This window comes from Acanthochromis polyacanthus, chromosome 16 (assembly GCF_021347895.1).
Source record: "Acanthochromis polyacanthus isolate Apoly-LR-REF ecotype Palm Island chromosome 16, KAUST_Apoly_ChrSc, whole genome shotgun sequence".
NCBI classification, from domain to species: Eukaryota; Metazoa; Chordata; class Actinopteri; family Pomacentridae; genus Acanthochromis; species Acanthochromis polyacanthus.
In genome coordinates, this window is record NC_067128.1 from 16,163,972 (window position 1) to 16,190,720 (window position 26,749).

General features: G+C 39.6%; 2 protein-coding genes across 2 annotated transcripts; both read right to left on the minus strand.

Moving 5' to 3' along the window:
- Positions 1-601: 601 nt before the first annotated feature.
- Positions 602-14,127, minus strand: zfand3 (zinc finger, AN1-type domain 3). Its single transcript, XM_022206914.2, has 6 exons — positions 13,614-14,127; positions 9,146-9,186; positions 5,135-5,326; positions 2,157-2,222; positions 1,898-2,068; positions 602-867 (listed from the first exon to the last, which is right to left on the minus strand). The coding sequence occupies exons 1-6, from the start codon at positions 13,679-13,681 to the stop codon at positions 713-715; spliced, it is 693 nt and encodes a 230-aa protein (XP_022062606.1). The 5' UTR covers positions 13,682-14,127; the 3' UTR covers positions 602-712.
- Positions 14,128-15,850: 1,723 nt separating this feature from the next.
- Positions 15,851-26,595, minus strand: btbd9 (BTB (POZ) domain containing 9). Its single transcript, XM_022206912.2, has 11 exons — positions 26,442-26,595; positions 25,849-26,057; positions 24,773-25,136; positions 23,734-24,001; positions 23,051-23,270; positions 22,555-22,674; positions 21,193-21,302; positions 20,857-21,046; positions 20,192-20,299; positions 18,748-18,826; positions 15,851-17,868 (listed from the first exon to the last, which is right to left on the minus strand). The coding sequence occupies exons 2-11, from the start codon at positions 26,031-26,033 to the stop codon at positions 17,674-17,676; spliced, it is 1,839 nt and encodes a 612-aa protein (XP_022062604.1). The 5' UTR covers positions 26,034-26,057; positions 26,442-26,595; the 3' UTR covers positions 15,851-17,673.
- Positions 26,596-26,749: the final 154 nt, after the last annotated feature.

Below are 26,749 nucleotides of genomic sequence, written 5' to 3' on the forward strand. Positions count from 1 at the left end.
GTCGGTGGAAGAAAAAAGAAGAAAGAAGAAGAAGAGGAAGGTGGGGTTACAGGTTTGATACTCCAACCCCTTGATGACGACCTGAGGAGTGGCCGTGGGATAGAGTTGGACCCCTCACCCGCGACCAAGTAATGGAAAAAATAAAATAAAATAAAACAAAAACTCTTTCGAATAAGAATCCAAATGGATCAGTTCAGCCCAACGCTACAGTTCATCTTCCATAACTCCCTGTACTGGAAAAAAAAAGGAGCGTGAGCAAAGAGGAGGAAACCATGGCAAGATACAGCAGAGCTGTGCGTGATGTACGACTGACTGGGTCCGTCTCTGCGGCGTCCTTCCTCTGAAGACGGGGATGGGGTTAAGGCTGTGTGTGTGAACATGCGATACCGAATGTGGCTCCACAGAACAGCCACCAGGCCCCCTGCTGGCCCAGAGCGGCCTCGTCCACAGCAGAGTCCAAACAGACGCTCCAGGCAGGAAATCAGGACTTCAACAGGGTGACGTCAAGCTCAGATCTAGAATCGTTGGGTCAGATGTAGGATGTTACAACCGCGCCCCCTCCTCCTCTTCTTCCCTCCCCCCTCCCTCCCTCCCCGTCCCACCCATCACCCCATTTGTCATTTCTCCTAGCTCTCCTTCCACCTCCTCCTCCTCCTCCTCTTCTTTGTAAGCGCCTAATCTCTAACTGGATGGCTGGTCACGCTGTGGCCAATCAGGAGCACTCCTCCCCGATGCGTTGGCACGAGCGGCCCACCTTGCGGTCCAGCTTCACCATCTTGAGGACAGCCTCTTCGCGCCCGCGGCCCAGATGGTCGAACAGACAGTCGTGCTGCTCGGGTAGACGGTGAAGCATGCAGAAAACATAGCCTGGAAGGCAAACGGAAACAACGTGGTGAGGGAGGAAGTGACCCCAATATATGTTTGATTGTTCCCACTTTGTAAGGACAACAAGTCTCTCCATGACCTCTCCCACAGATCTCAATCCAATCTGAATCTTCATCCAATTTAAAGAAAAGTGTGTATCACCTGCATACTTGTTTATCCTGGTGATTCAGATTGGATTTTGATTACTTACACTGAGCAGTCAAGATCTGCTCAATAGCTTTTTCCACTTAAGCTTCAATGATTTAAAACTCTGAATTTGTTTCTGAGCATTTCTTTTGTTACTATTTTAATCAAGGTGGGCTCATTGTTCACCGCTACTTTAAGTCCTGCACCTCCCTGGAAACTGAACAGCCATGTTCAGAAGTAGATAGAAGTCTTTTGTCAAGTATAACAAAGTTATAATGCCAATAATCATAAGAAAAGGAAAAAAAAGTCAAATTTCTTAGATTAATTGTTTTCACAAAAAACGGTAAAATCTTGCAATCAACATACAATTTTTTCCGAGTGCAGACAGGTGTCACAAAAATGGTAGCTCTACCTGATATTAATAAGTTACTGCTTACATTTTACATCTTTTTACTGTACTGGTCTCCTCTGTGCTACATTTCAGCTGAAAACTAAGAACTTTTCACAATTGGCTTCTCAGTTAAAAAAAAATAAAATAAAACTCACAGGGTGCAGGTACTGCTGACAGTTTATATATGGCAAATTGTTAAAATGAGATGTGGGGGAAAAAGCAATTTTGATAAAATATCAATATTTTTACACTAATGTGGTAAAACCAAAAATAACACATGACTAGTTTGAGATGAGTCCAATTCTGACAACTCTTTTTTTTTTTTTTTTTACAGTTTTTTTTATAATGATAAACAGTGCAATTTGGACAACTGAAAAAAAACAAACAAACTTGCTTTTCAAACCTACAGGAGACTTATTTTCAGCCACAATGGGGTCACTAAAGCAGTGAAATTACAAGAAGCGGCATGACGGTTCAAGCAGTGACGGTACTGACCACAGCGACAGGAGCCCAGTTCCTGCTGCACCAGCTCTAGTTTGGTTTGGCAGCGATAGCAGCGCCGACGGTTCTTCTGCTTGGGTGTCCCGCGGGCCTCTTCGCTGCTCCCCTCCTTCTCTTCCGTCCGTGGTCGCTTCTCTGGCGTCTCCTCGCTCTCTGAGCCCGAGGCTGCAAACAAACGGCGGGGTTAAGAGTCACCACTTAAACTGGGGCAGGCCATGCAGAGATACTGGCAGGGAGAAGAGGCCGGCTGTACCTGATTCTCGTGGACGTTTTGTGGGTGTGCAGAGTGTGCCTTGGGCTGTTTCTGTGGACGACACACCTGCAGATGGAGAATTAAAGGACAAGTGAGACATGATGGAATGACCTCCTTCCACACCGTCCATCCATGCTGATGAAAAAAATACTATTAAATGACAAAACCGATGAAATAATATCTGAGGGGCTGGGGTGATTAGCAAATGGGCAAAAATTTTGTCAACAGTGAGTCCCCACTTTCCCAACCGGCTGGATCTTTACTGCATGTTATTCCCTGTATTTCCCCAGAAGCACAGAATGTAATTTCCTTAGAGTTTCGAGGAGTCTTATTGAAACACAAATGTTTTGTATACTAATTTAACTTGAAAGTGATGCAGGAAATGTCAGTACTTACATAATTACCCTTTAGATGCTCTTAAAAACAACTGAACTACTCAGCAGGTCTAGATAACTCCACAACTTTCTAAAGCAGTTCAACCTTTTTTTAAAATCCACATTAAATGGTAGAAAAAAACAAAAACATTTCAACAACATTTCTGAGAACATGTTGATGTGGAGTAAAAATGACAATTTCTTTAAAACCGCGGCAAAGCATATTTTATAGATGACAGAGTGCAAACAAGGTGAAAATATGAAAGGTGTCATTCGAAGCTCTCCTCAACTTTGTGTGAGTTGAACCTCATTGTTTAGCTGTCCAGTGTGTGAAGTCACTGTTTTGGTTCCGCAGCAGCTTTGGGAGAAAAGTCTCCTAAAACCCCCTGTAGACCACCATATCAGTACCAAACAGCAGACAGACACAGTTAGCAATTATCATAGCGGAGCATGAAGCATTTTAAGATTCAGGGACCACAGTGGACTCTGAAAGCAGATCAAGACGTTAGTTAACACTGAACTTAAATGCTCCAAATCACAGCTACGTAACATTTCTCTGCAGCTCCTTAATTGGTCATATTCATTTAGAAGTCAAATGCTGTGTTCAGAGATTATTTCTGCTGCCCTCCAGTGGCCAAAAAAGAAATTTGCCCTTTCAGGATGTTTAAAACTGAGTCAATAATACTGACATTATAGCATCTTCTGCTGCACAGGTACAAACATGGTCAACGCATTTAGTCAGTTACATTTGGGAAAACTAGATGCTTTCACAGAGAACTCTTTTCTTGCTTTTTGTATCCCAAACTGTATGTGATGTCCTGTTGCCCTTCCACCATGTGTCACTTTGTAAAGGGGGGGCTGCGATTTTTGTGAGCCAAAAAGCAAAATCTACACAGACCAATTCCTGTCTCCTGACTCAACCATGTGGACCCACTGGAAGACAGTGAAGGCTGCACAGCAACATTTGCACATGTTCAAACCTAAAGAAATCATAATTCTGGTGCTATCTACACTTTGGCAATAAAATAATGATATTAACCTGGCACCAGACAGTTGAATGCTCAATAGTTTTCCTTACATGTATTATACATAACCTGCCATGACAGTATATAATGAAAATGCAAAGTTTGGTTGCGTGTACAAACCCCAAGCCTCCTCCCACCCTGGTTCCCAACAGTCTATCGCATCCCTTGAGCCCCTTCACCCTTCGTCACTCTCCTCTGGCTTCCATGCAGGTCTTCTAAGACACCTGGGCCTCCCATCACCCCTCTGGAACTTTAACCTCAGCACAGTGCGGCAGCTTCGCCATGGACACCCTCCACGCACCTCTGAGTTTTAATTTCTTTATTTGACTCTTGTGTCATCCTATGGGTCAAAATTGGCCCGTTTTAAAGCTTGAAAATGTGGGAAAATAAATATATATATATATATATATTCACATATATATATTCACAGTGAAACTTCTTGAACATTTTTTGGTGGAAAAAAAAAAAGAAATGTTAAAAAATTTTCTTAAGAACATTGACCAAAAAAAAAAAAATCAACTAAAATCCGGCGAAACTCGCTGGATTTTGATTGATTTTTTTGGTCAATGTTCTTAAAGAAAATATTAGAAGTTTTCCTGACATACACGTAATCACTTTAAATATTTTTTGGAAGATTTTTATGCATTTTTTGAAAATATTTACAAGTATTTTCTTGCCACATTTGGGGGATTTTTTTTTTAAAATAAAACTTTAAGGAAAACTTTTAAGGCATGATTTGAATTTTCTTCCTGAAGGTTTTGCAAATTTTCAGAAATTTTGGGAATTTTTTTTGCTGAATATTTGGATTTTTTTCAGACAAGGAAACAATATTTTTTGGTGCCTGTAAATGAAGACAACAGGAGGGTTAATGTGCATCATGGGGAGCTTATCCTTACTCATTTATATTCACGTATCTATATTTAGTTATTTTTATGTTTTTGATGTTACCATTACAGTTATTACCCATTTACCTTGATAAATAGGTTTAAGTGGATAAATTGAAATGAACCTTGGTTCTGCTGGTCCTTATACATTTCAGTTTTTATCACAATCGATGGACATTAAATTATTTTTTGAGCTATATCACCCAGCCCTACTACTGCCATCTATAAAGACGCACTGCTGATGTAGTCTTGAGGCCGGCAATTGTTGTGAGAATTACTGCATGAGTTCTGCAATGTACTTCACATTAAATGATGCTTCCTTGGTGCGAGTGTCTGAAAGTTTCACTGCCCCATCATCTTGGGACTGAATCCGGTCAGTGCTTTATCTTCTATGTCAGCCATGCTCTATATCTCTCTGTATTTTCCCACTGGATATAAAGACAAAAAGAACAGACAGTCCAATATTTTTTTCAACACCTTGCTATGGACAACCAGTACTGTGCTTGTCACTTCTGCCAGAAATACTGTGCTGCAGAAGTGATCCAAAGTTCATGCTAATTTTCACTGACCCCCTGTGACTATTTTCCCAGTGGTTCACAGAATAATATTACATCGTTTTTTATGCAGGTTTTTGCTTCCCCAGGTTAAACAAAAAGTACAATGTGAGTGTGACAACATTGACTGATCGATCTTACCTTCCCTCGTGCTGGAAAACGTGGGCGAGGGCTCTTCGGCTGACGGCTGCTCTGAGCTAGAGGGTGGCGACAACGATAGGGATTGGCTACTGCTACTGCTCGTCTCGCTACTGAAAACGGGTGATTGGCTACTCCCAGTGCTTTGGATGGGCTTGGAGGTGCAGTCCTCCACTGGCTGCTTCTTCTGGATGTCTGTGGTCAAGGACAGTAAGTAGGGGAGTGGAGAGGAATGTAAAAATAGGACGAGAAAACGGACAGATAAACAGAAAGGGAGGGAGAGAAGAGAAGACAAGGAGACAGTGAACACACTGAAACTGTGACTCACACACCTTTTTCATGGTGTGTAGTACTGAAATCCAGCTGCACATCTCCACCTCCTCCTACTGCCAGCAACAGGCATTATGTAGCAGTGCTAATGTATAAAAAACAGGGTTTTGCAGTTGGAAGGCAGATTCATATTGATATATCTGTATAAAGAAGCTGTACCCATAAGACATTTATATATATATATTTATAAATCCAATTCAAGAGTTTGATTTTTTGCAGCTAAAGACAGAAAAGTCTGGTAAAATAGTGAACTAGTGCTCAGCCCAGGGAACTCTCATATGTTATTATCTTTTGCCTCTCCACTTCCTTTGGTCTCCTGGTTTTTCCTGTGTGAAACAATCATGCATCGGCTGTTTGGTAAATATAACTGCCTACAGAGTCTCCTGACAGTGTGTTCCAGGGTTCCATCTAGTTTATCTCCTCCTATAACTTCTTCCACTTTGAACAGTGGAAACTTGTTGAAGTCAACAATCATCGACTTTGTTATTGGAGTCCAATGAAGTGCCAGTGCAGTCCAGATCTTAGCTTTTCTTTGCACATTTACAGCTGACTACTTGCTGCTTTAGAGACTTGTATGTACGCTATAGGAGCAAACATGGATTTCATGCAAGGAACAGTTTGAAAAGTCAACTATTTGATTGGTCTGTTGATAAAATAAAAATAACTGCAATGTTTTGATTAAGTCTTTTTGACGCAAATATGCCAAAAGTGATCAGTTTGGCAAGTTTGCTTCGAGCTGTCTTTGATGAACAAGGTTGGGTACTAGGTACCAGTTCCAAAAGTCTGATTCCAAAGAAATCATGAATGAAAGTTTCAATTCAATTCTTATCAGTTTCTGAACACATTGCACTTTAGCTCGTTTCTAAACAGCGTACTGCAAACCCCTATGCTCCATCTACTGCCATCCATCTGCACCATTAGTCGTGTTGGTTGAATGAAACCCTAACCCTGCATCTCCTAATGTATTTGTGTGAGTAAATCTCGACGCTAGCATCATGCTAAGTTAACCTATTCAGCTTCTGTTCAGTTGCTTGACTAGCAGGGGAACAGCTCAAACTGTGTGACCGTCCTGTAACAAAACCTTGACTTTCAACATTCAAGGACTAATTTGGACTTTGCTGTTGTTACAACTCTTACAGTAAAGTAGCCCTCATGAAGATAAAAACATAAACTGGATAAAAGGCCAGCACTGCCCCAATCTTATTATCTAGCTGTGTGTTTCTCCTGGTAACTCTTCACCTTCCGTGGTAATCATTGTTTTAAACACGTAGAAGGTATGAGGAAGGTGTGAACATGGGACAGGGATTCTGTATTTACAACAGTTTACAGTTACTGCAACATTGTGCTGCTACTTTTCTCACACTCTGGAGGAGACTTAAAACAACAAGCCCACTGGTCTACGTCACCACCTTAATTTAAGGGATGTGCAGTCCGGCTGTGGCAGCGATAACCTCACTTGTTAAAAAACCACAGCTGTTTAAATTTATCCAATTTTTAAGTGTTTGTATACCTCAACAGAGGTAAGCAAAGGTGGAAGAAGTACTAGGATCCTTTGGAAAAGTTTATGTTCTACACTGAAAAGGTACAAATTATGTAAAGAAGAAAAATAGCAAACTATCATATTAGAGTAAAACCACTCACTGCAGGAAAATATCTAGTGCAACTGTTATGATACAGTATATTAAATCATTAGTCTTTCATTACTCGTACCGTAAGAAGTAAAAGTTTGATTTTGCTGTGTAGCATCCGTAACATCAACCCGTTAAAGAATCAGAATCAACAATCACTAGGAACCAGAATAAATGAACAGCATCAGAATCAGAATCTTCAAAATACAAATGACATCCAGCAGTGATCATTTTAGGACATCTAATTGGATTTTCATTTGTTATGGGCAGCTTCCACCGTTTTGCAATCTTATACACCGGAATTTTATTGAAGATTTACTGCATACAAGTCAAAGCAATCCGCAGATTAACAGATAATAAAAATAATCATTAGCTGCAGCTCTAATGCGCCAACTCCATCTCTCCCTCCTCTCATTTTCCTGACAGCTCCATCTGTCATCTGTGTAATAAGCACAAGCCCAGTGCCCAAGAAATACCTGCTGTTCATCAGCACATTTTTCAGATTTAATGTGTTCAAGTCATCCGAGCACCAAATGCACCAAATTCAAAACTGCTCTCAACTGCATTACCACGTGACGAGAAGTTAACTTTGCCAACTGAGACAAGACAGTAAGAGAAAGACAACTTGGCTGCACTTTGGGCTTCTATACATAATGATGATCTCAGACATTATCGAACCATGAGGATATTGTCTTTGCTCTCCCCTCCGTCCACCTAAGGGAGGGTGAGGGAGGTCAGCCTAGATTTTAGTTTCTCCTCCACATGTGGGCTAACCCACTTCTGCTCAGCCTACATACTCATGTGTATTGAGTCTATTCTGAGCCGTACTGCTGTCTGTGATGCCAGACTCAAAGCTGGGCCCTTAGGTCCTCGCTGTCTGCCATACTCACTGGTTGCCATGGCCACCGACAGGGCTGCAGTGCACCCTAAACCCATCCACCTGAACCAGACTAGAGATGTCACTCTGAAAACTTAATACATACCTTGACATTTTCAAACTTGAAATCATTTTTCTACACCATGCAGTAGTTATACTAAAACTACAAAACTATTAACCTTGCAACCACAAAGTTTCTTCTGTTGTCTGAATTCACAGCTGATTCTAGTCCTGATAACCTCGCTACTCACTTCACAGCAATTCAACATTATTGTTTAATGTAATGGAGTCTTTGCATCCTTTATGTAAGAAATTATCTTTTGACATCTTGACTCATCCACAATATACCATACATCATTTTAGAGTGAGGCGCTTTGCTTGTTCTTCTCTTTTCCTAGAATGATTTCTTAGCATTATTAGCATTCCTAACTGAAATCAGCTGGCACACCTAGCGTCGAGCTGCTGCTAGCTGTGTCTCTGGCTGTCAGTGACAATGACTCTGCATGCCAAGAAGCAACTTATCAGAAAACGAATGTGCAACTGTTTCACTCATTTAAATGTGAGAGGCAACCACCTGCAAGCAACCCTGAAAGACAGTGAAGGACACAGGGGACCTGAAAGGCACCCATGCATACATGTGGGGATTTGAATCTCTGTAGGAAAATTTGTTAAGTCTGTTGTCAAGCAACAAATGTACAGGTGAACCACTGGAGGCAAGGATGTACAAACGTGCTCAGATATGACAGCATTCGGCTGGCCCTTCACTTCACAGGCCTTTAACACTTGAGCACCTTAAAGCCCTGGGTTTTATTTCCCATTTTGTCAAAAACAAACTGAGTTTTAGCTTACAATGAAGCTAAATGACAGCTGGCAACCTGCCAAAGTAGAGGAAAACATTCCACTCAGAGTGATAATTTAGAGTAAATACATTTAATACCGAGTCTGACTTTTGTCACACATAATTTACTGCCAACAAAAAAATACATACTAGTGATATGATAATAAAGTATCAAACACAGGCAGGCACTAAAACTGTGTTGTTGCAATTTCACCACTTCCCTTTGTGACTTGTGCCTTCCTTGCTGTAGAATGATATCCACCCGCAATAACAGAAGTGATTTCTGCATGTGAAGTTTTTATTTCCATTTATAAAATACAATGTAATGAGAAATGACTTACCAGCAAAACATTTGGAGCATAGATTCATGGTTTTACTGGACCTGTAAAGACAGAAGGTAAATGTTACTGACCTCCTCAGACATCCATGGTTTGCTTCCACTTATTATTATTATTATTATTATTATTATGTACTTCTCTGTTGCAAAAACAAAGGTTGTACATTTGAAAGCAAAGTAAAAGTGTCTTTAAGAGCATCATTTTCTGGCAAAACAGACAATTATTGTCTTTATTAAATAAAACCTTTGATCTGTCATTCATTTTCAGTGCATACATGTAGAAGACAAGTGCCTATCTTGTTGTCGTCTCAAACCCTCGTAGGATCTTGTCCATTTTTATCAACATCTCAAACGACAATTGAATCCCAGACTAATCGTGAAACATAACATCTTTCATGAACTCTCCCAAGGTTTGATCCCAGGAGTCCTCTGTTTGTTTATCATTTTAACAGCTGGGCCTTTGTGTCCCCATACATTCAAGGCAGACAAGAAATAACAAAAGATGGAGTAGCGAACAGGTGCTCGACAACATGAGCATGTGGTTGTAATAAAGTACATTATTTCCCTGTTATGCTATTGTTGTTGACGAATCCAAGCAGAGAGACGAAAATGTCTTCTGACATGCAAATCTAGTCCAGCCTCTGTTGCATATTAGTGTCGCTCTTTCTCCAGGCAAAAATGAAATAGTTTTCTATGTTACCAATATTGGCTTCGATACTAGATGCCCTGCTGCTCTGATGATTAAACACCAATGTGCAACACCTTCAAACAAGAAAACTGTGAGCACATTTGTAAACATTAAGTCTACATTTTTTCTGCAGCTGCAAAAACATGCCAGCATTAAGCTCGAGGGCAGACACCGCTAAACCTAACAGGTTACTGGTTGTCTGATGGATGTGTCATGGATGAGCTCTTAGAGATTCTTCTATTAAAACAGAGTCATTTTAAAAGCTCTTTTGCCATGAATAGTCATGGCTTTAACATTGAGAAAAACCACCCATATCAAGCATACTGTAGCATTTCCTGTGACCTTAAAGTTCAACTACTAATGTTAAACACCCTCATAGGACAATAAGTGGTTTCATCAAGAAATGATTTTTTTTCCTGATTTCAATCTGTAAACTGTACATTTAGTGCTTTTCAATCTGGGTATCTATTTGTTTCCTAGCTTTCTTGAAGTTTGGCATAGCCTTTTTTCTATAAAGATGTCTTTCCTACACCTTCTGGATCTCTCTTAGATGTCCAAACCACCACAATATGTCAGACTGAGCCATTTCTGTCAGCTGTGAGTCCCCTCAATGGTACACAAGCTGGAACTTCATAGGGTATTCTGATCATTGTTTCTACAGGAGCTATGTGGTCAATGCAGCAGGACAGGCCTGCACAGACGCTTTTTACCTTCAGCAAGGAGCTGAATATTTTCACCTGTACTGCATTTGTGTGTCATCAGCAACACAATAAAACAAACGAGAACTCATTTACATAATCAAATATTGCAGAGACCAAGCTACTGAGGACCCACATGCAATGGAAAATGAATTTTGAGATCAATGCTGCCTAGTCTTTAATAACACTTAAACTTCAAATTAATACCAATTCATACAGAAATTTATCCAAACATTACAGCTAAAAAAGGGGAGAGACAAAGTATTGTTTTAATAAACAGAAAATGTATGCACTTCGCCAGAAACAAGTGATAAATAAAGTTTAAGTCAAAGTGTACTCCATTCTGCTCCCAGGTGACGATCCAGGTTGGAGACCAGATGGTAAAATTTGATTATGCCCACAGAAAACGCGACACATCCAAGTCAAATATCTTGTTGAGGTGCTTAAACACAACTCACTCATGTAACAGTAGCAAGCAGAGTGGGGGAAAAAAACAAACACAGATAAGCGAACACAGAAAACTAACCATTAACCTTCAACCGTGGAGGAGGACAGCACAAGTATTTACAATATTTCCCTCATTCTTTCAGATAACAGCCTTCTGCTGATACACTGGAGCTGACACGTGTGTAAGTACCACTATGTCATACAAATTTCAAAGAACCGGTCAGTTAAATAAAACTAATGTCACCACTACATACTATACTGACCAAAGGGCGCTGACAAGTGCTGTTGCAATCATTAATTTTTTTAGTTAACGATTGACTGCATACAAATAATTGTGATTAATGACTTAATCCATTTCTTTTGCCAGTTCATTTTATGCCTTTATTAGCTTTTAGATTAGCGGTATTAGCACCTTTGATCATCACCTTTTTGACACAAATCACCTCTTTTTCGATGTGGGTTTAAAACATGCCCAGAGCAGTGATGTGGAGTTTGACTTTGCAGCTAAATCCATCACGTTATCGTTGTCAGATACTCATCGAATTGCAGTTGAATCATCGAAGATAAGCACCTCAAGATAAACATTAAACTACATGAAGAGGCCTGAACGATGAAAATGCAAAATGATCACAGCTCGCTCGAAAAATTGCTATCAGGTGACCATGTATTTATTGTGACAGGCCAAGCAATGTCTTTGCACCGTAAACACACCAATTCAAAGGTATTCCTTGTTAATTATACAGGTTTATGCCTTCAAATGAGATAAATAATGGCTGCTGTATTGTTATATTTCTTTTTATTAAGGATCACTATTATATCAGCCAGTACTTTCCTTGAACAGCTGTAGTTATTTAAATTGGTCTACTTCATCGAATACTGGTCTGCTTAAACTCAGCAGGTTGCTATTCCAAGCAGGTGATTTCACTGATTAGAGGAGAAACTAGAGAATGAAACAGCCTGGTGTAGTCGGTAGTGTAGACTTAAACATAAATTGCATATTTTACCAGGCATTGGCTGATACAAAAGCTGATGTTGTGCAGAAAATAAAAGGTAAATTATATTGCAAATATTATGAAATATATTGAAACTGTGATTTAGGCCATAACATTAGTGGAATTGGTTTTCTTTTTATCCATTTTTCTTCTGAAGAATATAATGTGTAGGCTGGGGCATCTCTGTAGCACCTTTATATTGATACATATTTTAGACACCATAGCATCTGAGAATGGGATACTGCAGTATGACAATATTTATCTTAATTTTAAGCTGTAGCATACACTAGATCATAATATTATCTTCAGCTTTTAAACCCTGACAAGACTTGAATTGAATTAAAAGAAAAATTACCAAACAAAGGCAAAATGTCAAGACTGAACACAAACAAGTATCACCACTCTATCATTAGGACCTGTCCTTAATAATTCATTACTTAAATCACAATAATAATAAAAAACATGTACACAAACAGTGTTGGGAGATGTGTCATTATTCCTATTAAGGGGAGTAGTTGCGATCCATGCTTTTGGACAGATTCAGTACTAAAGTCAATCCTTTAAAGGGTTAAATGTAACCTTATTCAAGATGTTTCTAAGAGGCCTTGAGTTTCAGTGACATGTGCGAGGAGCCTGCATGGGACAGGGCAGAGAGCAGCCCCAGGCCAGGTGTTATTCTGAGCCTGGCCAGCCTGGGCCATAAACACACAACGCTGCCATTTGTGTCACCTGACATTGACAGGTGGGTTCAGGTTGGCTTTCTGGACACCACAAAATGAAGGCAATCGGGGGCTAGTGCTGGGGGAGGAGGAGGTTTGGTAACGAAATGACAAGTCATATGACAACATGCTGTACTGATAGCTGCTCAAACTGGGGAGCTATTATCTTCCTGGTTGTATTTCACACAGTAGTAGCAGGTTACCTCCCTGAAATCATTGATAGAACTGTGTGGTGGGTACAACAGAGTGTGTGTGTGTGTGTGCGTGTGTAGCTCAGTAATGAGATGGCAGTAATCGTCTCACACTGAAGGTTTTTGTCTCCTATTATAGACTTAAACGTCTATAAGGAGAAGCGATCAGTCACGTTTGGCTGTTAAATAGATTAAAGGTTAGATATGGCCATTTTTCCTATGGGGTAACACAGTGAATCACATCCGGTATGCAACACACATCCACCACTTGTCAAGACCGAATGGAAAGGGTGTAAAATGACTCAAAAACAGCTTTATCTATGTAGTCAATATATAGGATTTAACCGAAGTTCAGTGTTGGTCGTTTTATTTCATCGAGGTGTCGAAAACAGGGTATGTTTAAAAGGAACCTGCTGGCAATAAATCATTTTCTATGTCGGGTACGTCATCTCCTGGGTTCACAAATTGCCTCAAAACACGATATAGCACGGTTAAAAATGTTAACCAGTCCCCCAAAGGACCACAGTGGGTTTGTAAACTTCAAAAACAATGGAAATTTAGCTAGTTTTCAAGCTAGGAGGTTTATTTATTAGCTAACTTCCCAACCCCCCACCCTCGGCCTGCACAACAGAACAACAACAATGGGTTTGGACTAGTTGAACCCGTTGAGCATATTTCATCCGGATTTAGCCTTCACTTTAATGTTTAATATACTTTACATGAGGTTTAACACTTACCCCCAAAATCCACACGGACACCTGGGAGGTAGACTTGGAGGTTTGCTTCGTTCACTAGTGTCTCCCATGACTTCCAACAAAAAAAAAACCGATATGGAAACGCGAGGCTGGGGATGAGTCCGGGGCCTGGTCGTTCAATGAGAAAAACGAGCAAGCACTCAAGTTAGACAAAACGATAAATGTTCCTTTTCTTTTAAAGTCCACAAGTCGGCGAAAAGGCGGCGTACTCGATCCTTTTGGCCCACAAAACCCTTCCGTTAAGAGAAACAAAACGTCTCAGTTTGAACTGGAATAATTGAACGGCACTCAAAGCAATCAGCTGGACGTTCGGACGTTACGACCGACAAACCTAAAGAGGGGGGCGTCCCGGTGTTTTACTCGACACCAAAATACATAAAATAACCGTCAGCAGTCCGCATATACGGATAAAATACAAATATGACGACGTTAAATATGTGGGAGGGTGCGAGAAAATAAAAAATAAATAGATTGAGGAAGGCCTTCCCCTCTTCACAGTTCAGGACCACCCCTATTCACACGTCGCTGGTACGAAGTATGCTGGGCCGGCAACGCGTCCATCAAACCAGAAATGTCAATATTGCCCAACGTAATGAAGGCTGAACTGTGGTACAAACTGGCATTTACACTCGGTATTACCCGACAAAATTATAATGAAAACACGTAGAATACATTTTAGGAGTTTCTGCTTTAACTTAGAGCAAAGCCAAAGCGAAAAATGTGCATAGGTTTGACTTGTCTGTGTGGATTCTCAGTGATTCAGGTCATGGTAACCTTATGAGCTTCAGCAAAAAGCTGCTGGACTTCTCTTTTTTTGGTTCTTGAAGACGTTTCACTTCTTCAAGATCCAAAAAGAGAAGTACCTTGGGTTATTACTGAGGTTCTTAGCAAGGGTTTGGCTTGCTTTGATCACAGGCTTCCATGTAATCCGTTTTACTGAGTGCAGTGGAGATTTAACTTTGGAAGAAAACTGTAAATAAAATAAAATCAAACCTACTGCAGAAATATAAGTCACTATGTGCATCACATATTATGATTTTGAATTACTCAGCTTGAGTAATTGTATATAAAAAATAATTTTTAACAGTGAAATTTGAAATTGAATTGCTTAACTTCAAATGTCACTGTTAAAAATTATTTTGGAATGGTATTAAGCAATGAATTTGAAACACATAATTTGAATTTGAAACTGCCCAATTTGAAAAATTGTGTTTAAAAACTTATTTGACATAATTTGAATTCTAATTTCCTAACTTCAAAAATGTTATTAAAACACAGACTTCCAATCATTTAGTTAAACTAAATGCACTCTTTAATGTAATTCCGTAATCAAAATTGAAACTAACTTCTTAAAATCATGATTCAGTTCTTGACATTCAGTTTCTATTTACTGTCATTTGCCACACAGTCAGTTCACACAGGAAGAGCAGTCTTGTGCAGAGCAACAGAATTCGTTTTCAGATATCTATTTTTATATAGATATAAATAGAGAGAATTATTTAAGTTTTATTAGTTCTGTTATTCAAATATTTCTCACCATAAAAATCTGCTTGATTAGGATTGCATCACATCATTATCTTCTTTTTAAAAGAGAAAGATATTTGATGTGGGTTTTTGTAGTAAGACAACCAACTCCTATCTTTTTCAAGTTGGCCGGTGAATGTCTAACCCTATTTGTGTGTTGGTGTAGGAAAGAGGTTAATAAATGTGTTTTTTAACTGACAATTGTTGCTTGCTTCAGTTGAAATGAAGCGGCAAGTTTTGACTTAGAACCAACACTATAAGCCGAAAGAGGCTAAAATGTGTGAAAGAGCCGTTTGACACTACAAGCAACACCGTTTAGATTAGACATTGCAATCAAATTCTTGATTACAGTTTATGCGATTGCACATTTGAGTAACATACGACATGTAAGCAAGATAAAGTAGTAAAGGTTTTAAAACTAGATTTTATCCCAGGGCTAGTGTCGAAATCAGGTACTAATGCACAGAATGTAAAGATCCCTGTTTTTTGTGATAGAAACAGTGTAACAATTTTGCATTTACTTAAAATAGTTTTGTTTGGAAAGAAAAGAAGGTAACAGTTTGACTTATGAACAGTGATTATATTAGAGATCAAATTTACAAAGGTACCAATTTTTTTTATTATCCCACTGCTCTAGTTGAAACTAGAAGGGACAAACAGAGCAGTCACTCAACTTCACAAACACGACAAAACACTTTAGAGTTTTAAAGTCAGACGTTTTTAAAAGATTTGTAACAATAAAAACACGTCAACATTGCCCAAAGAGCTAGCGGGACATCTGTGCCGGGAGCATGATGAATACCTGTTGATTGATCAATCACCACTGTTTGGTGTGTAACAGAAGCTCTCAAGACTGAGCAGAAGATAGAGATCACTGTGTCGCTTGTATCAAAGACCGCTACTGTGTTTAACAGCAGCCATTTAGGAAAGCAGATGGGCGTGACCTCTCACACAAATGAACATGAATAAACAATGTCAGTTATTCTCTTTATCACATTATTGACAGGTAATGTATTAAACAAGAGGCAGTGAAATGCAATCACACGTCAATGGTCAAAAATAATATATATAGATATATATTAAGTAAAACTATGCATATACATAAAGTTAGATGCGGTGCTGGGAGGGTCTTCTCTACATTACGATGTAACCTGAACAAAGCCCTATTTTTGTTCTCTGTTAAATTCTCAAGGAAGACTTTATCTAACTAATCTTCTAAATGGAGATGGGATGCCTAAAGTAAGCTTACAGAAACATCAGTGGGTCACACAGGGTAGTTAGGTATTTCAGGTTATATAACAACAAACTAAACGTTTCCGATACAGGAGTTTTTAAAGACGAACAACTCAAAAGTGCAACATCAGGACACAATGAAAACAAACAGGAACCACAGCACTGACAACTTAACTTAAAAACAAACTTCCAAAAACACACAAAAGACAGCTCAAACCTAGAAGTTTAAATTAATTCAACATACAAACAGCAAGACACCAAATCCAGCACTCCAGTACTGTACTTCAGTCAGAAGACCCAAGCTGCAACCTTTGTTTTTGTATACTTGAGTAAAATAAAGTGCCAATGGCAGCTGCTCATGTATCTACCGTATATAAACTGTATGTCCGGCAGCCCGAGTGCATACACGATTTGGTCCAGGCCTCTAAGCCCCAATTTTCAACAAACTAATTGATTTCCCCAATCATTTGTGCCAAGCAATTCAAGTGCTTAAACTGCTAAATTAAGACACTCAGTTAAATGTCGGTTCGTTTCAGTGAAGTTTGTCTTGAGGTATGAATCTTAACTATCAAAAAGTCACACCGGATACTATCGGACATTTTGGTTTCGGGTGTGAAAGCTTGTCTTCAAATACTTCACAGCTATTACTTAATATGCAAATGAATAATTAGACTGCGTGCTATTTGCATACAAACGCCATGGAGTGCATTAGCTCCACAGCTTTGGCAAACTTCTGAAGAATTTACTTCCAAACTTTGAAAAATACTCGACTGCTACTCTGTTAGCTTGATGATATGAAAAGTGAGTAGAGTCCTTTTAAGACAGTTTCTTAAAAAAATAGCTTGATAAGGATAAAATCCTTTTTCTGTTATTACTGTTATCGCATAAATTCAAATAGCACCCCCTCTCCCTCCCTGCCCTGGTCTTACTGCTCTTTGGCGATACAGTAGAACCGTATTTCAGTGTGTGCCTCATCTTTGGAGAAGTAAAGATTTGACCTTCATGATTTTGTCTTAGTCGCTAAAAAGTACCTTCATAAAAATGTGTGAGCCAGCGAATGGAATACCTAATTTTCAGTTTCAAAACTGGGAAGACTGGAGCCCTAAATGCTGCTGCTACAGATACACCAGTCTCCAATGTTGCACTTATGACAGAAGGACCATGGGTTATGACAACGAGACCATCGCCTTAGCAGCGTTGTAGCAGTGCAGTCTGGACGACGAAGGCTGTGCAAAATGGCATTCTGAGGTCTCCCTTCCTCTAAACGCCTTCCGACGAGGGACTCCTAATGGTGGGACTGCGAGGAAGATGACGACGAGGAAGAGGGCTGGGTAGGCAGCAGGCTGTGTGTGCGTGAAGGTCGCTGGGGTCGCGGCTGCTGGGTGGCAGATCCAGAATCAGACGAGTCCAAACCTGGGCTGCCTTCATTAACCTCTGTGTCCAGCTGGGCCGGACACTCGAAGTGAACACAGTGGAACACCTGCAGAGATCACAATCAAGCACCGACATGAGAAATCACCACCACACATACCGCTGTTTAATTCTGCCAGCGGCTAGAAAGTCAGTCTGTTTTAACCCTCCTGTCGTCCTGCGGGTCAAAATTGACCCGGTTTAAAGTTTGAAAATGTGGAAAAAATATCTATAATTTCACAGTGAAACTTCTGATGTCCACATTTTCAGCATATTTGGGAAATCTTTGAACACTTTTGGTGGAAAAAAAGAAATGTTAAAAATGTTTCTTAAGAACATTCACCAAAAAAAATCAACCCAAATCCAGCGAAATTCGCTGGATTTGGGTTGATTTTTTTGGTGAATGTTCTTAAAGTAAATATTATTCGTTTTACTGATATATATGTAATCATTTTAGATATTTTTAGGATTTTTTTGGAAGATTTTTACTCATTTTCTGAAAATATTTACAAGAATTTTCTTGCCACATTTGGGGGATTTTTTTTTTTTTTTAAATAAAACTTGTGAGGGAAATTTTAAAGGAATTATTGAAATTTTCTTCCTAAAGACTTGGCAAATATTCAGAACTTTGGAGAATTTTTTGCTGAATTTTTGAATATTTTTCAGACAAGGAAACAATATTTTTGGTGCCCGTAAATGAAGAAAACAGGAGGGTAAATAGCTACTTGTGATGCAGCAACAGTTAAGACACTAATATTTGCTTATGAATCAGTCTGGACATCAAAACACTTCAGCTACACAGTGACCACAGTGACATGTTGAATCTAATGTAAAAAAAAAAAGAAAGGACATTTTATTACTAATTTTGTTCAAACTAAACATCCTCTAACATTAAAAAAAAAGACAAAGAAGGAAGAACTCTGACAATCACAGTAAACTATGTTATCACCTCATTAGCTGTGTTGTGAGTCCCAACAATACGGATGAAGGAAGCAGGCTGCTTATCAAACTTCAATGTCTGCCATGATCTGTAAGAGAGGACAGGAAACATTTAGAACCAAAACATAAAACAACTCTATTTCAGTTTACATGTCTCTGTTGGCAACATTTACTCTTTGATTGGCCTCGATTATTGCACAAAGACTTAAAAAGAAAGGTTTTAAATGTTCAGTCTGCGTGTTCAAGCTTAATATTTAGTCTTCCAGTGTAACAGCTTATTAAAGTTAGCACACATCTGCTAAAAATTAAGACTCAGTCAACAGTGCCTTGATTGTCTATTGATCTTTTTACGGCTGTATCATCAAGGAAATCACTTTCAGACGAGGCTACATTGTGTTTCCTTGGAGAGGAACTCGTGGTTAAAGGTGACTTTGTAATCAGACAGGCTTTTGAAAAGTGATTGTGTACACAGAAATCAACAAGTTCTTTTGCTGGTTTAAAGTCCATATTATGCAGCTTGGTCATCACCTTTCCTTCAGTGTGTTATAGCTTGTCTAGGCCAAAGGGAGTTCTTCTCTCCCACAGAAAACACAGCTCCTTACCGTCTTAAACATCAGTGTGTGAATGTGTGTGTGAATGGGTGAATGTGATGTATCATGTAAAGTGCTTTGGGTACCTTTCAGGTATAGTAAAGCGCTATAAATACAGACCATTTACCATTAAACACCTTGTTTAAAGTCCAGGCTTTTCTTGTGTTACATATCTACAAACTCATGTAAGACATTTGCATAACAGCTTTCTAGCGCCTAGTTTGACATGCCTTCAAACAAATAATGAGCAGGTTTCTCCCAGTAGGTCATTATTTTCTCAAAAGAGTTGCCTCTGCGAGAGCCCATCCCTGTAGACCGGGGGTCGGCAACCTGCGGCTCTCTGTTGTGGCTCCCTGTGGCTTTGGAAAATAAATAAATGAGCATTTAATGCAAATTTATTTTATTTTAGTTGATTAGTTTTTAAAATGTAATTCTAAATTTGAAGATTCTGGTGATCTTGTAACATCAAAATACAACGTCTTTAATTTTTTTTGTCGGTCAAAATAAAATAAGACACTGAGCACCACATATTTATTTGTTTAATCAGCTGCTGTTTCTTTTTAACATTTTTTTAGACATCTACTTTGTGAGCCTGTGTTTTCAGTGTGTTGCATTTTATTGTTGGAGCCTGTCAAAGAAGAATTTTTGTCATCATTTAAGACAGACAAAGTCTATCTATCTATCAAATATGCGTCACAGCCGCCAATGTGCAAATATGACACATACTGAGCAAGAAACTACAGTGATGAACTGAGCAATCAAATAAATATAAAGCCTGATTATGCATTAAATGTGTATGTGAATAGAAGGAATGAACTACGTTTGGTTTAAAAAAGTTACAAGTAGAAGAACTGGGCGTCTTACCGACATGCCACCCTGGTGCGGTCCACCACCTTTGTCCACTGCTGCTGGTTGGTGGAGACTTCGATGTAGTAGCTGTAGGATCGCTCATCACAGTCCCACAGCAGCAGCCTGAACGGACAGAAGAAACGGAGAATAATAAACACTATTGTTTTGTACTTCACCATCTTAATGTGTTAACATCACTGTGAGGTGTCGATGCGACTTCACACTGCATTTTTAAATGACTTCAGTTATGAATATATCATGTTTTTAGGTTTTAGTTTACCAGACATTCATAACCTAAATATAAAATAAATAAAGCACTTTATGCATTATTGCTGAATTCAGTCATATCCATTTTTCTTTGTGTGCAAGCTACATTTCTAATCCGAGCACACACAGAGGTTTAAGATTGGGGTGAAAATTACTCCAATGTAATGTGGGACAAAGAAAACCTGTTTAGTTTGATTTGCTACCTGTACAGTAACAACCACGTCAGCAGCTGCTGAGATTTCTGGCTATTCTTTTGCAAAATGCTCAATGCTGATAATAAGGCCGTATCTATAATTTCATTTAGCAGACGCTTCTATCCAGAGAGACGTACATCTGACAGTAGATTCAACACAAGCAAGGATCTGATCAGGAGAAAACAACCTGGATAAGAGCCATAAAACAAGTTTATCTACCTTAATGACCCGATGGAGTAGGGCTGAGCGAGCTGAATGACGATGGCTCCAGAGCCCAGCTGATGGCAAGTGTATCCAGAGTCCCAGTCGTAGTTGCGGGTGTCACCATTGAGCAAGGCATTTCTGCTGCGGCTCACTCCCTCGATGACACTGGCACACGAGGAAATAGTCGCCACGTTCTCACTAGGCACTGCAGACATTAAAGGCACGGTTACAGCCTTGTTCTGCTATGATTTTCATATATTTGAGGTTGATTGCTAACATGAGGTTTAAAACACAAACCATACGTGTGTAAAACATTTGAAATCCTTTTTGTCCCAGTTTTCTGCCACTTACCAACAAGTCCGTTCTCCAGGGTGAACGAGCGATTGGTGAACATACACTCAAAAGCCACGAGGTGGAAAACCTTGTTGACTGTGTTGTGTGTTCCCACAATGCGAACATACCTGAGACACAAAGAAAAAAACATCAGCGCTGAGTCAGTAAGAAAAACAAATAATCAAAACTCAATTCTTTGACTACAAGAGAAAAACTGAAGAATGACAAGAAAGCTCAGTGATGATAGTGTTTAGTCCCTTTGTTAGATGGTCTGTAACAGTAAAAATGATGATGAATTTCATCCAAATTATTGTTTTCATATATAGTAAAGATATTTAAATTAAAAGTGGAAAGAAGCTGATACTTTTCTTGTTATCCTTTAGGACCCAGTCTATTCCTTTAGAGTTTTTACATTTCCTTTGTTTCAAATATTCCTTGTCTGATAGATATTACTTTTTAATTTCATGTTGATGACGACAGTTTTTGCTGCAGAGGAATTTTCCATCAGCCTCCAAAGACGTTTTAGTCAGCACCAAGGACAATCACCACTGAGAAAACAATACAAACTGAAAGTAAAAACAGTCATTCTGTTTTTATTTATCTAGATTTGTTAATTGGGTTTTAATTAACTCAACCATAATAGGCATATTTGTTTATTCAGTGGTCAGAAATAACAGAAAATTGCATAGATTCCCATAAAATAAGGACAAGATAAGACAGTGTGCAAGACGGACACATTGCTTTTACATCATGCTGACCATTAATGCTTACTTTCATGCATACTAATCTCCCCTAAGGCCCATTCTGAGACAGAAAAAAACGCGATGATTTCTCTACAATCTGCATTCAAATATGAACAAAATTTACCATTTTACTTTTTGAAGAATGATGAAATCTTTACAGTATTTGATCAAAGAGACTTCTTGATAAAATAAATGACATCAAACACCTAAAACATGCTTCTTAAAAACAAAGCAGAATAAATGTAAGTATGTGTTTTACAAATACCAAATGAACAGAAATCCCTTGTGTAGTTTTGCACGGTGTCACCAGTGTTTGTCATTAATTATAATGGTTTTCTGAATGTTACACATGGAAAATTTAAGGCAAATTACTGCAGCAAGCAGCACACACAAGCCCTTTTCGCTTAGCAAAAAAAAAAAAAATCATAGAAATGGAATCTAATTTGTTTTGACTCATTCTAGATAGAGGACAGAATGTCAACAAAATCACTACCAGTAAGTACTTGTATTCCCTATTTAAGAGATGTGATATTCTTGTGAAGCTACAGAGTCACCTGTTCCACAACAGCTTGGGCCAAGGAATAATTCACGTTGGCACATAGTGGAACAGGGAACCACATGGTTTGGTTTAGCTTACCTGCAAACCCGTGGTGTGAAGTACAGATTCTGCCATGAGCGGCACAGGTACTTGGAGTGATCCACAACACGCACCCAGTCCAGCTCATCCATAGACACCTCGATGTAGTAGGAGTAAGATCTGAAATAATCAAGGATGACATCTTAAGGCAGTACACAGACTCAGTTCATCACTGTCACATAACGTTTGTATCATGAAGCTCACTACAAATCAAACAGTTACTCATACATTTCATTAGACCTGTCAGACAAAGAATATTTGCAGTTTACAAATAAATCAACTGACTATCAGATTGTATTGACAGTGACTTTTTAAATACTCACATGAGCACATTCCATCAACTACTTCAACAACAAATTGAACTGAAGAATGCATGCCATTATTCAGTGAAGATAATATGAACTCCATACACAGCTGAAGTAATTCAACCCACATTATGCTGGTTTTAAACTGTTTTTGTTGCTAGTTTTAATAGGATGAGGCAAGTTTTTCATACCGGCTGTCCCTATCCCAGAGCAGCAGGCGGATGTGGTTGATGATGGACGCTTGGCCCAGTTTGACCTGGATCCCTGACCGGCCGTCCTCCTCGATGGGGTGTCTGGAGAAGCCGTGGTCCAGGTCGTAGTTCTGGGTGTCTCCGTCAAGCAGCGCCGACTTCAGCTCTCCTTTTACCACCTGAGCTCCATATTTCATGGTGGCGATGTTCTCCTCTGGGACTGAAAACCAAGAAAGAGAGATTGATAAATGAACCAGAAAAGCACTCGGAGAGCGCATACCTCCGCCATCCCGTTTGTCTGTCTGTCCGTCTGTCTGTGATATGGCCGCCAGACGGCCGCCTAGCGGCCATATCTCAATTGTCCTTCGACCTTCAAAAAATTCCTGGATCCAGACGGTGATTCGGATCACCTCCAAAATCTAATAGATTCTTACTCGTGCTCTTCCGGACATCCTGTAAAAATTTGGTGAAAATCCGTCCATGACTTTTTGAGTTATGCTGTTAACAGACAAACAGACAGACACACACACACACAGACGGACAGACAGACAAACAAACTCCGGTGATTACATAACCTCCTGGCGGAGGTAATAAAATGCTACAAAATGCATTAAGCAAGCGCATATTTCATTTTTATTGATGTTTAATATCAAATAACCAAATAAAGGATAAAGAGCACTAACTGAGCATTCCTCGGTAGTTCAGATCCATATTACGGCTCTCAGAGCGGGTTTTAATGGCGTCCAGCAGGTCATCTGGGCTCAGAAGGCCAGATGGTCGCACAACATTCAGCATCTCTGTCAGAGTCATGAGTGGCAGCCGAACGGCTGACATCACTTCATGAGTGTCAGCCCCGTCCTCATGCTGCCGGCACCAGCGGGACAACGCCTGGAAGATCTCCTTCTCACTGGCAGCAAACGAGTCCCGTCTGACCACAGTCAGCAGAGCAGTCTGCAAACACAGGAACTTCAATCAATCACTTAGGAAAACATAAATAAATAAATAATTGTCTTTTTGGTCAGACAAGGGAGCCAAATTAAGTAATTGCTTAAATGAAATTTGAAATAAGAGATCTGGCCTTTTCCTAGATGAGCTCTTAAAAGAAAAAAATGTACAAGATACAGTCTAATAGTCTAATGTGTAACAGCAGATTAATAAAACAGATAAAAAAATCTCTTTAGGGTTTCTGCAGGGTTTCCTAAATAAAACTGTCTGACTGTTTTAAACCCTTTTTATAAACAACTCATTGTAATTTAATACCTAATCAAATGATGGAAAACTAGTGGGATGATAAGGATTACAATCCTTTATTGAATTAATGAATTTAATGACACTAATAATTACATTTTTCAATGCTGCGCAATTGTATGTGACAATAATTTCTAGCAATACACTTAATCAGTTAAAATGATTCAAGCCATACAAGCGGTAAAAAATAGTGGTCAGATTAACCACTTTTAAATGATTAATTCATTTAAGCTTAATGAAGTATTTGCTAAAACCTTGTGAAGTGTTTTTGAGATTGTCGACTGCTGAGCAGCAAACCCTTTTAATTTTATTTAGAAATCACTTATCTACCACGAGAGGTCACTGTATGTAAAGTTTATGCCAAACCACTTGCAGTACATTACAGAGTATGGAGGACTAAAGGCTACTTGAACAAAAAAAACGAACTAAATGCAGATCTGATAACAAAAATTCCATCATCCTGTCACCTCGTACCTTGGACAGCGTGAGGAAACCATCTGAGTTCAACACTTCAGGCGCATGTCTGTCCATGTAGGCACAGCAGGCTGCACTGAGCGTGCTCAGAGAGTACAGACTGGCCACATCAAAGACCAGGCAGACGTTATTGGTGTGCAGGATGGTGCGGAGGAACTCAGAGGTGGAGTCCTCAAGAGGCTGGAGGCCGTAGCGATGAGCCAAGCCCAGAAAGTCCAGCAGCACTTCTTCCCGGGCAGAACTGAGGCTGGCCCGGCCCGTGTACAGGTAGTTTAGCAGCATCGAGAAGGCTTCAGCTCGTGTCTCCTCCAAACACACCTCCGCCTGTGGCTGGGACTCTTTCATTCCTCCATATAGCAAGGCCCTAATGGAACAAGATTAAGTAAAAAGCCTAAGCATTTATAGTTTCTTTAGTTTTAGAGTCAATTTTCTAAACAGAGATGTCCTAAAGTCCTGATTTTTAAAGTGTACCCAGCTGACAGCAGTCTTACAGATGTACAAAATCATGGTGATGAGCAATACTGGCAAGATCAAGACTGCCTCAAACACATATTGTATGTTAAACACTCCTTTTGTGCACAAATTGCCAATATAAAGGCAGTCATTTTGATGGCTGGAAGCAATAATAAAACCAAATGTGAGTAAAATAGGGGCACTTACGGGTCACTGTCACGAGAAACATTAGTGAAAAATACAGAAATAAACAGCAGACAGAATGAAGACACAACAAAGCTTACAAAGATATACTACTTTAAAGAATCTGCCTTCACATGTGGCGTCTACAGTTTAACAATGGGAAATGAACAATTTTGTCAAACCAAAACTTAAAGATATTCAGGCTGCTGTCACATGAGGTGAAGAAATTTGAAGCTCAAACTGCAAAATTCCTGCTATTTGTGGTTAAACGTGACTTAACAATTAGCTGATGGCATAAAATCAAACAATGAAGCAAGTGGTTGTTTCGGTTCTAGTCCGAATATCTCTTTGTAGAGTTCAGTAATGATGAGATGAGCTTTCCAGTGGATCTGTGGCACAAAGGGAACATCAACCATGAGCTCTCAGACATTTAAAGTTACCTGAAGTAGTGACAGCGAGCTGCCAGGATGACCCGGTGAGCCGGGAAGCGCTTCCCCTCCACAATGAAGGTGACATCGCTGTACTCCTCGCCGAGCACCAGGGCTCCGAGCTGCTCCGACAGCAGGTGGATGTGGTCGATCTCTGACACGGACGCCAGTGGACGCAGAGGGTGGCTGTTGCTCATGGTCGACGGCTGTCAGAGTCACATCTGACAGGAGGAGCAGACACGACAAAGCGAAAGTGAATCAGACTTGAGCGAAAACCAGACGCACAGCTCAGGAGTTAGCTGACGCCACTTAGCATCAGCTAATGCTAACTGCTAACCGGGATGCCATGAAATATAGCGGCATTATAGTTGGTAACTTTGAATAAATGGATCCTGACTGATGTTCCATAATGCATGTTTCCCGGTGCTAGTTGTGCATGGTAAAAACAGCTTAATTAGCAGGCCGAAATACACACCGCTGAAATTGCGCTGTCGATAACCAGCTAGCTTAGCGATGTTGTTTACAGCCGCTGGTGTGGCGGACATTCGACACCTGAACAAACGTTAGCTTCTCTTCTCTCCTCTCATTCTGGGCCTGAAACTTACCGAGCAGCTAGCATTCACTCCCGCGTTTCGGTAAAGATGACTTTAAAAATATAGTCCTGGTTATTCTTCCAATGTGTAGGAAAATTCAGCAGCAAATTCACAATTCTTCCAGCATCACACCAGAGGAATCGATTCTGGGTCATCAGACAGGAAATGCCGGTTCGAATAGCAGCTTTTCAAAACAAGGGTTCCCAAGAAAGCTATTCAAATAAATTAGTAGGACAACTTTTATTTTGACTTTTTTCACCCATCACACAGCTGTGATAAACTTGATATGACTTTAAAAATTGCATCAATTACAAGTTATG

Bases quoted from the DNA above. Each gene is read 5' to 3' on its own strand.
- zfand3 (XM_022206914.2), bottom strand. From the start codon at position 13,681: ATGGGAGACACTAGTGAACGAAGCAAACCTCCAAGTCTACCTCCCAGG. The intron at 9,187-13,613 runs GTAAGTGTTAAA...CTGTCTTTACAG, and splicing joins TGTCCGTGTGGATTTTGGGG to GTCCAGTAAAACCATGAATC. The intron at 2,069-2,156 runs GTACAGCCGGCC...GTTTGTTTGCAG, and splicing joins AAAACGTCCACGAGAATCAG to CCTCGGGCTCAGAGAGCGAG.
- btbd9 (XM_022206912.2), bottom strand. From the start codon at position 26,033: ATGAGCAACAGCCACCCTCTGCGTCCACTGGCGTCCGTGTCAGAGATC. The intron at 25,137-25,848 runs GTAACTTTAAAT...TTGTTCCATTAG, and splicing joins GCTCGCTGTCACTACTTCAG to GGCCTTGCTATATGGAGGAA. The intron at 21,303-22,554 runs GTAAGCTAAACC...TTTGTGTCTCAG, and splicing joins TTCACACCACGGGTTTGCAG to GTATGTTCGCATTGTGGGAA.